This window comes from Cheilinus undulatus, linkage group 9 (assembly GCF_018320785.1).
Source record: "Cheilinus undulatus linkage group 9, ASM1832078v1, whole genome shotgun sequence".
NCBI classification, from domain to species: Eukaryota; Metazoa; Chordata; class Actinopteri; order Labriformes; family Labridae; genus Cheilinus; species Cheilinus undulatus.
In genome coordinates, this window is record NC_054873.1 from 20,696,916 (window position 1) to 20,707,466 (window position 10,551).

A 10,551-nucleotide genomic window follows, 5' to 3' on the forward strand; every position below is an offset into this window, starting at 1 on the left:
TACAGAAAACTAAGAAATACAATGTTAGCATCACAGAGGTGATGACCCATTTCTGATGTTTTAAGGCCAGTGGTATGTTAGATGTTAGACAGCAACCTCTAGTGGCTGTCATAATTATTACAGGATCAGAGAGGGGAGTCAAATGAAGAAGAATAAGGTGTAAGAGTCGACCTAAAGGGATTGATCGGTCATAGCAACTTTGAAGACCTAGTTGTGTGTAAGCCCAGAGAAATCATTTACTTATTTTAATGTATCTCATTTCAGACAACCAGAACCAGACATACAGTTTAGAAGAAGACTGAGAAAGATGCCACTACTAATGTAACAAAGAATTGACATGTTTGATGAATGAATGAATGATTTAGGATGAGCTCAAAATGAACAGAAGTTTGATGAGGTCCAGCACCTTACCCTGTTTGTTGCCGAGGCAGAAAGTTTTAATACAAATACAGATGAAAAAAACATTACTGGTTACAAGAGTCAGCTACTAGCAGGTTTCCTTAGGTCACATTACAACACTCACAATAACCTTTAAGTTTATAAATTCAGTCTGATCAGGAAGTTGATGATTTAAAAAAAAAAGAAAACTTGCTTACATGTGTTATAAACTAGGGATTACATTATCAACAGTTATTCTCAGACATATACATTATATTAAAACATTTATATTTATATTAAAAGACAAAAATGCACACTAAACATTGATTCTAATGTTGTGTCTTTCTACAGAGAACAATTTCAAAGTTAGAAAAGCAGAACACCACAAACAGAATGTTTCAGTGATTTAGAGGCCCCAGGAAAAGATCAATACATACGTAAAATAATGTTTTAAAGCATCTTTTTCAAGAGACATAACTAGAGAAGTGTAACCATCTATAAAGACCCTCACCTGGCAGGAACTCTCTTAACTCTAAAATCTGCTTTATCTCAGTGGTTAGAGTGGTTACTTAAGGGACCATAGTTCCACTTAACCACTACCTTTCTGTTTCATTCAATCTTACAATGAAAGGTATACTTAGCCATGTCTTGAAGAGTCTTGTCCGCACCAGTTATACACCTGTAAACATATTCTAGAGACCCAATAGCATTTAATGCCAGACACAGCTTTGAATGTAACTACGATACTGAGACCTGCTTTGAAATATTATTATATATAATATAAACATCGCAAAACAAAAAAAAGGCCAGGCTTTATTGTATTTCATTCTCTAAGTATAAAGATTGTTATTTTACTATTATTACTAACTTTTTAATGCATGGATGTGGATGTATGCAGTCTACTGCCATGTTGGGGACTACGATAGTAAACATACAGAAATAGAAAGAGTGTAAGGGATTGATGCAGTTTTTAGATAAGTAGCTTTGTTTGGCAGCAGAGGCAGCTTTTTGGTTTCATCCTCTCCACCTGTGGAACAAGCTTCCAGAATACCTGTGGTCTGTTATGACTGTGAGTAAAAAAAAATGTAGGATTAAACATTTATTTATTGTGCCTTCGAAAAAGTTCATCATTAAAGTTTGTTTAATACAGTTGCCTTGCCTCTATTCTTGCAAACTGCTTTTAACAGGAATAACTTACCACATTTTGAATATTATTGTTCTTTTACTTTATAAAGAATAACGACGGACGGGCTGAGCAGCGTCAAAGTAGCTCTGTGAGGCACAGCGACCTCTAGTGGATTAGTACATCAGTATGAGGGCGATGACGGCTGTGAAGTTTAATATGAATGGATCTATTTCGTACGTGTGCAGAGCATAAATGGGTTATTTCTCACTATTGGTGACTTTTCAATCTGCTAACTTTTTGGGGAAAAAAAAACATTTTTTTTCCCAGTTTTTTCAGACTGAATGTTGTTAATGACATGTTAAACCATCAGAAACCTGAGTGGTAGAGCTTAAGCACCCCCCAAAATAGAAATTATAGGCAAATGCTTCAGAAAAGACTGTGAGAAAGTTCCACCCTCTTAGGGGACATATACATAGGTGTTTCATAATGTTAATGATATGTATATCAACTAATACTTAGCTTTTTGTAGACCTTTTGTGTCCCCTTTTCCATTATGCTACTTTTTTTTCCTTTGAGTAATAATAACACAAAAATATTAAGTAGAATATATCTTTTTTTAAGCAGTGTATAATTTTTGCAATTGTTTTTCAAAAACAACTTAAAAAACAGATATTTTTGCCAAAAAGCATGTGTATACTGTTAATCATTTTTAAGTCCACAAATTTACATGAACACATGAAGAACAATCAATGTACTTACTATATAATTTTTTTAAAAACATGTAAGTAACAGGGTGGAAACCTTCATTTGGAACTCAATGAGTTCCAAACCTGGGCCCCGTTCCTCGTACCTGGCTAACTCAGTTAGCTGGATAATTTCAGGATAACCTGACGTCATGACAAGCTTGTTCCGGGCCTCGAAGCAGGTTAAGCTAAATCACTATAGCAACAGATCAATAAACTTAAATCTGCTCCAGGGCAGGTTTATCTCAAGAAGCCGGATCTTAATGCTGCATTCCAGAAAAGTGGGAAGTCGGAGTTTTCCAACGTCATAGTCGCGAAGTCGGAGAAAAAATATCTACCCCGACTTCACGGAGTTGCTTCAATCTGACGTCACTGAATCTGACGTTCAGCAAGGATGTAACTAAAGACGGCCGTTTACAGTATGTTTATATACCTCATCCGTCGTTTTTCCTCCTCTAGTTGACTGATTGCGAGAAGGCAGGTTTGCTGGAGGTCAAAATGTGTTTTAAGGAAACAAAACAAAAAACAGCTTATCGTGATCAGCCATCTTTGGTGTTTACATTCGTCTGGAACGCTTTGAGGTCGCAACTGGTACAATCCGAGCAGCATTAGACACACATCCCAAAAGAAAAAAGGAGGAAGCTCCCTTCCTGAGAGACCAAGTCGATAGGAGCAATAATAACAGGGAAAGACTGATCCGAGATTACCAAGAGCCTTTATCATTTTCTATTGATTTTTTGTACGAGTGTTACTGTTTCAGTCGCCAAAGCATTATTTATTTGCAACAGCTGATAGGGCCATACATCGCCAATACTACCCAGCGCTAACCTGACACGCCAGATTTGTTTCACACATCAGTGAAAAACAAGGAAATGGGTGTATCCGTCTCCTTTGCAAGATTAACCCAGCGCAGCCGTGGACTTACTGTTCTTGTGCTTTATTTTAACTTGTTCCCAAGTTTGCTTGACATTTGGATTTGGATATGAAGCGATAAGAGGAGAAAAAGTGCACAATATATAAATATAAAAACCGATAGCTGGACCTATAGACTATATAAAACATATCGTCTCAAGTTAGTAAGTTTACTAACAGCTAGAAAGTAATTAATCTAGGTCATTAGGCTACGAGTTTACGGCAAACACACATTTAAATTAATAGCCTAGGCTATAGCCTCATACAGCAATGCATAACTATAGGCCTACATAATCCTTACTTGCGCATTTAACTTGACCACAATCCTTTGCCAAGCTGCATGTCTCGCCTTCGTTGCAGCCGAGGTGTTGGATTTCACAGTTACAATGTTTTTGTAATTTTCGAACTCCCCCATGATTGTTTGCTGCTCTGGTTGTGTGAAAAATGTCGCGCTTTCGTTATTATTCGCCATGAATCATGACAGACAATCGTGATTTCTGTTATCTACACTGCTCCCTTTTTATGAAGAACGGGCACGCGCAAGTATCCTGATCACTCATGTCTGGTTCCAATTAACGACACTGATTTAGCGCGATTCAGCCGTGGAGGAACGGACTTAGCCAGCCTTCAATCATCACGTTAACTGAATCAGGCTAAAAGGACATTAGCTCTGATTATTTGAACCACGTACGAGGAACGGGGCCCTGGGGAGCACATAATAATAACAATGATGGTAGTAATAATAACAACAACAACAACAGTATAGTTTTATTTATATAGTACATTTGAGTACAAAGCAAGAACTTATACACAAAATATCAGAACAGAATAACTAAAATTACATCAGAAGAACCCTTACTTAAAACAACCAACACTCACTAAAACAACATAGGGACTTGACAGCTGAAGAAGACAAAAATAAAACCTCAAACAAGGTATTAATCCAACATAGAGAGAACCCAAGCAATACAAGAACCCAACAACATGAACTTTGACCTAACGTACTGGTAATATAAGATAATGTAAGAGAGGCAAATGCTGTAAAACAATATCAAAATAATATAAGCAGTCAAAGCATAAAAGGGTGATTTAAGTGGTAAAAAATATGTCATTTAAAAAAATGTTAAGGAATATTTGAACATTACTGGACACTAAGCTCATTAGGAACTAATTGATTCATTTGAATTCATTCAATTTTGAACATCATCTAAAAAAAATTTATTTTAAAATGTCTTTGTGTGTAGTTCAGTGGTTGCTTTTGCTGTGTGTGCTTTTGTGTGTTTGTGCCGTGTGTGTGCAGATGGTTGTGTGTGTGTTGTGTGTGCTTGTAGGCGCTGCATTTTCGCTGCAGTCATTACTGGAGCATGTCCTGACAATTATGCACAATTTAACCTCAACACCATTTAAACATAATTTACTAATAATGAACAACAACTGTGTTAGGCTTATTATTTGGTTACACACAAGAGATTGTGATCACAACTTTGGTGGACTATACAGGATGGATGGAAAGCCAAGTAAAAGTCTTTTAACTGATTTTAACTATTTTGTGCTAGTTTTGATGAATATTGGTTAATTAAATGAACAGTTGAAATGGTATTTGAATCTATAGATATCAGCAATTTTATTTCTTTCGTGGCATTTTATGCCAGATTTGAAAATTTTACACCAAATTAGCAATTGCTATGTCAGAGAGTAGAGTTATGCCAGCTAACTTTGCACAGATAAACAATATTTTAATACAAATATTGAATCTATTTTTAAGTGGTTTTCTTCCATCATAATTGAGCCTAACAGGGTGGAAGTTTAAGAGTAGCACAGACAGATTAACAGCATAAAACTTCTAAAAAAGGAAGACAGAAAGTTGCGTCTCACCTTTCTTTTCTTCCATAAATTCCCTCCAAAAAGTCATGTCACTTCCTGAAAGTGGATTCATGGGAAATGTAGGGGTTTTGTACAGCAGGCTAATAACCACAACCTAACAGGATGGAGCTTAGTTTTTGGGGACACACGTTTAATCATAAAAATAATAATAATACAATTGGTTTCTATTATTTTTATGTATGATTAGAGAGATTATAACTTGATCTATGCAATAATAAAGTCCTTTATCTTTTTATTTAATATTATAATGGTGTCAAATTGAAACTGAAAAAAATGTTCTGAGGACATCACAAAAATGAGCGTATGTGTGAATAAAAAAGCATCCAAAATAATTGAAAAATACATTCATATACATTATTGTGAGTAATTATTAAACCGGTTAGTAATGTTAGCATAATGTGATGCTGTTACTCTGTAAAATGAGCTGACTAGCATTAACATCAATTTAGAACATAATGTTAATGCTGGTTTAGAAAGGCATCTCAGAATACAATAAACATCTGGTTAATGTGTTTTTAAAAATATGCACCAGTGCTAATATTGGCAGCTATTTTTAATTTTAGTTTTAGTCTTTCAATGAAATGTATTTTAGTTTTAGTCCCATTTTAGTAATTTCTGTTCTTTTTAGTTTTAGTCTGTTTTAGTCCATTAAAAAGTCCTCCCATTTTAGTCTTTACTTTTAGTCCAAGCATTTATTTTCTTGCCTAAATTTGGTACCAAATCATGGTAGTGTGTTCTCTGCACCCTGCCAAACCTGGGCTCCCTGCTCTCTACAGCTGAGAGGCAGAAGAGCTACAGATGCATTGCATTTCGACAGATTTACCCAAAGTGGAGAAATATCACAGATTATGAATGTCTCATGAAAACTAAATTACATTTTAGTGTAGTTTTAGTCATTTTGACAAAAACTAAACTTAGTTTTTGTCAGTTTTAGTCATCACAGATCTATTTGTCTTAGTCTTAGACTAGTTTTTATCATGGAAAAAAGGATGTTGACAAACATTTTTAGTCAGTTTTAGTCAGCGAAATGAACACTGATATGCACTCGGCTAATGTGCCACAAGAAGACAGCTTACGTCAGAATTTCATTGCTAGCATCAAACATTGGTTGTATTTTACACCATTTAACAAGTTTTGAGAGATTTGTTTTTTTTTTTATCATTGTCCTACTATTTCTTTTTCTGCATCTTTCTCTCATGTTAAGTTTATAAAAGTATTGAATGGATTAACTGAAAATAAAAGGAAATAAAAACACAGAAAATTCTCAGTTGTTTAAAATGAGTTGGAGCCTGGCTCTAAGACATTTTGTCTAGAGTACTACTTGACCAAGGGTTGATTCTGAACAAGGATCTGTGGTGGCTATGAAAGTTGTGAATGTGGAAAGCCTTCTCTAGAACCTCCCTACTCTCACAGTTAAAGACTGTACCAAGAAAGGTCTTAGCTAAGATATCCACAGGTCCCTAAACAAAACATTTCATCATTTGTTTCTCTTAAATGTTTAAACTTCTTGAAGGTGAAGTGTTTCAGGACCGTTGGGTTCCGTCTTTTCACTGGGCTGATCACCATTTTCAGATCGTTCGCTGTTTCTTGTGCGTGCCACATACATGACATATTTGATGAACACCAAGAGTAAAAGAAAGAGGATAACAATTCCAATCACCTAAAAAGTGGAGAATTATTAGAAGAAAAAAGGCCAAAAGCTGTATTTCATGTGCAGCTAGTTCAATTATCCATCTCTTACCTGAGACAAAGTGTGAAGCCAGCATGAGTGATCCCGCAGTTCCTCTAGGGAGTAACGTGAAGATATTCTACTGGTTGGTGCGCACCATTTCAGGAAGGTTTCCTTGACAGAAACAAACGTGCCTGACCAGTATGTTGTGGCACAGACCACATACCGTCCATCGATCAACAACAGGGCCACCCATAATAGGACAGGAAGAAAGTTTAAAAAATTTTTTGCATGACAACCGTGCCAACCATGAATCAGCACCATCAGCCCAACAGCTGTGGCGGCAGGAATCAAGGCTAAAAAGAAGACATAGAAGGCGTTCCCCGCAATGGAATAACAAGGGCAGACAAACTCCTCTTCCAGCATCTTCTCCACACCGACCATGACCAAGCCTAAAACCAGGATCGACACAAAAGGGTGTTGTTTCAACTCCTGCTGGAATGTTGCAATCATGGTTTTCTCTGCTCCCATGATGATGTTGGTGATCTAAACAAAACAAAAATGTAGTCCTCTGATCAGTTTAACCTCACATGCAACCTGACTTACTTTCTGCCATTCGTACCCCTTGGCTTTCCAGGTTCCTATTCTGACATTATTTATCTTTCTAGCCTCACAGCAGGTGTGACAAAGGTCCAGTTTTGGCTCTTCTAGACAATACTCTAAAACCAGCTCCAGACCCATGCCCTTAACTGACACGTGATGGTACAGCAACCTTAGCTTACCTTGCCGATGCTCCAACCATGCCTCCGTGATTCTTCAAACATATCTGAGAAGACAGTGCAGTCATTTGCCTAAAGCAACCCTTATTTAGCAACACATTGCTTTGCACCTCTCAGAGAGGTGGGGTGTATCAGACTTCTCATACTCTCTCTCTGTTTTGCAGTACACCCCTCTTTCCATCATCTTTTTTCTTTCTTTCCTCCGAACTGTTTCAAAGAGTGGTTCCCAAATGGTGATTCACTTTTGAAAATCTACAAGCCATCGGGTGCCGACAACTTTGTTTTCCTTACATTATTGCAGATCCAGTCTGCCTTCTGCACTGTCCTCAGCTGGTTGGTTGAACTGGTGGCTGGTGCTAACTTGGATAATGTTATTTCCAGACTCAGTCTGGTCCTGATGTGGTCTTTTCTGTTTTACAAGCCTGGAGGAAGCCACATAGGCCTAAGTCACATAGGCTGTCTTCATGTGCTTGACCACTTGGGCCTTCAGTGGCTGTCAGGAACTAAAGAGCTTTTTAAAAACAATGAGGCAAGAATCAATAACTCTGACTTTAGCTCTTTTGCCATTCACACTATAAAATCGAACAAGTTAAACGTCCCCAAAGTATTTGTTGAAACTGATTACGCTGAAGTTTTTGAGGAGTGGAAATAAAGTTTCGAGTTGACTCTAGTAGAAATATATGAATATATAAAACATTAGCAATTACTGTTTACATAAAAAAACATAAGTAACTGAAAAGAACAGTTCTTTCAGTCACGGGTACCCATTTCAAGTTATATCAGTTTAATTTGTACATTTATTTTGGGTTAACTTTTTTTTTAACACCTAAAATTTCTGTTTATATCCAACCCAACACAACATTTGAAATTCTATATTTTTGGTAAAGCTGTAAATGTTCTCCACCCACTGCAATTTTCCTTTCTATCCCAGACTTTAATCTTGAACATTTATACCACCCAAGGCAGGCCAACTTAAGTGACTGGTGCACACTGAACCAGGAAGTCCTCACTCATTATGTTCAGAGCCATCCTCAGAATAATGTGATTGCTTCCCAAAGGCAGGACTTTTTTTTTTATTGAGTCAGTAACTTAATTTATGGTACAAAAGGGTCTAATGCCCAAAGCATTTGAGGAAAACTATGCAGTTTAAGAGATGATTGTCTAATAATTTGAATAAAATGACAAAAATACTTAGATTGATAGAGTACTGTTTACTTTAAACTAAAATGTGTTCTATCAACTCAGAAAAATAGAGCTGAGTTAGCAGTTTGGGATTTTTAAGTTGACACAATTCTGTTTTTTTAACGACCTTCAACTGTTTGTTTATACACTGCATAGGCTGGTAGAGCTTTGTTTTATGTTTCTTTATGGTAGAGACGGTGAGGGTGACCCAACTGTGGGTCCCAACAAGTGATGGGTTGTTCATAAGTGAGCTGGTACAAAGAGCCAGTGTTTGAGAGCCATTTTATATTCTTCTTCTTATCATTATTATTATCTTAAATAACTATAATCGCTATTTTTGTATGTGTCTGTGTGTTATTTGATTGATTACTATGGATAATGTTTTCCCTACACTGCTCTACCACAGGCACATCATGCATTAGGGAGTGGACACAAGCTTGGTGGTTTAACATAGTCAGATATCAGGTGGGTCAAATAGCCCAGCCAGTGAGATTTCATCTGACCCACGATGCATTTTCAGGTGAAAGTGTATTTTGAAAAATAACTACATGATATTTTCATTATATAAAAAATTAAGCGTGATTAGAGTAAAATAACAGCACAAATATCACTCATAGGTCATGGCACTGCTAAATTTGACAGGTCAAATGAAGCCAAACTGATACCCACATTAAAGAGCTGTTTGAGAGCTGACATAGCTGAATCTTCTGAGCTGAACCAAATGACCCGGATCACCAAAAAGAGCCGAAATCACCATCACTAGTCCCAACCCAGACTTTGAGAATGAGGAGTGTAAAGCATTTCTCAGCTTTCTGCCTTGCTCATTATGTAATCGCAATAAAACTCCCATTTAAGTATAAAATAAAGATTAAAGTCCTCTCCATAGGCAGTGGAACTTGTCTTATGTAATTTTTACCTTGGATTAATTTAATTAAAAATCTACCTTAGTGAAACATTCTCAACATTCTTGAACTTGAACTATGGTTTTGATCTCTGACTGCCTGTCTCTTTCATGGGAGAGTCTTCTTGACACATTTTTTTTTCAAGCTGTTACACTTATGCTGAACCTTTAATGCTTTTGTTCAAATCAACACAATTCAGGGAAATTAATTTTTGAACTTAACAAAATATTAGTTTAAATCCAGAATTGTAAGAATAACTAGACACAAAAGACATTTATGCTTATTTGACACTCACAAAATCAAAACTAAGCCTATTTGGTGGTTAGAAGTAAAAGAGTGTATTTCTTTAAATATGTGACAAATCATTTTGCAATCTTATGAGTGAGCCAAAAATTAGAAATATTATACTTCCTTTTTTCTACCTCTCTTTTTGTGCTGAAATCTAAGGAAGTGCAAGACATGACACTGGAGAGCACTTTTAAAAAGTACTGAAGAATTGACTGTAAAAATCATACTGTATGAAACGCTAACTTTAGATTCTGTGAAAGGAGAAATTTTACTTAGATTTACTCGACACAATACAAACAAATGCACTAACTGTTAAGTCGCCTGGTTTCTGGGCCGCCTGAATTGTGGTTTCCTGTGGCCTTCTGGTGAAAATACAAATAGCTCACACAAAGCAAAATTAAAAACCATAGCTGAATAAACTTGACAGAGTCTTTGGCTGGATTAAGTGATTACAGAAAAAGCGAAAAGGGAGCAACCTCACAATAAACTCCTCAAGGTGCACAACAAAAAAATACTTACAAGTAAAAGAGGTGTCAGCACTCTAAAATATCCTTTTAGGTAGTTTTTATTCAAGGCACAACGGATGCGTTTTGACTCCTGGTCTTCTTCAGCATTGAGAGACCCGACGAGGAAGAGCGCGTTAAATAAAAACAGGAAGCATACCAAACATCACGGGTACAACCTTCAA

General features: G+C 36.5%; 1 protein-coding gene across 1 annotated transcript; it reads right to left on the minus strand.

Annotated features, from left to right (window-relative positions):
• Window positions 1-5,870: 5,870 nt before the first annotated feature.
• On the minus strand, window positions 5,871-10,210 carry LOC121514693. The gene is made up of 4 exons (XM_041794923.1): window positions 10,174-10,210; window positions 7,495-7,538; window positions 6,785-7,258; window positions 5,871-6,703 (listed from the first exon to the last, which is right to left on the minus strand). The coding sequence occupies exons 2-4, from the start codon at window positions 7,534-7,536 to the stop codon at window positions 6,542-6,544; spliced, it is 678 nt and encodes a 225-aa protein (XP_041650857.1). The 5' UTR covers window positions 7,537-7,538; window positions 10,174-10,210; the 3' UTR covers window positions 5,871-6,541.
• Window positions 10,211-10,551: the final 341 nt, after the last annotated feature.

Coding starts and splice junctions, on each gene's coding strand:
- LOC121514693 (XM_041794923.1), bottom strand. CDS start 7,536: ATGTTTGAAGAATCACGGAGGCATGGTTGGAGCATCGGCAAG. Junction 7,259..7,494: donor ATGGTTGGAGCATCGGCAAG/GTAAGCTAAGGT, acceptor TGTTTTGTTTAG/ATCACCAACATCATCATGGG. Junction 6,704..6,784: donor GGCTTCACACTTTGTCTCAG/GTAAGAGATGGA, acceptor TCCACTTTTTAG/GTGATTGGAATTGTTATCCT.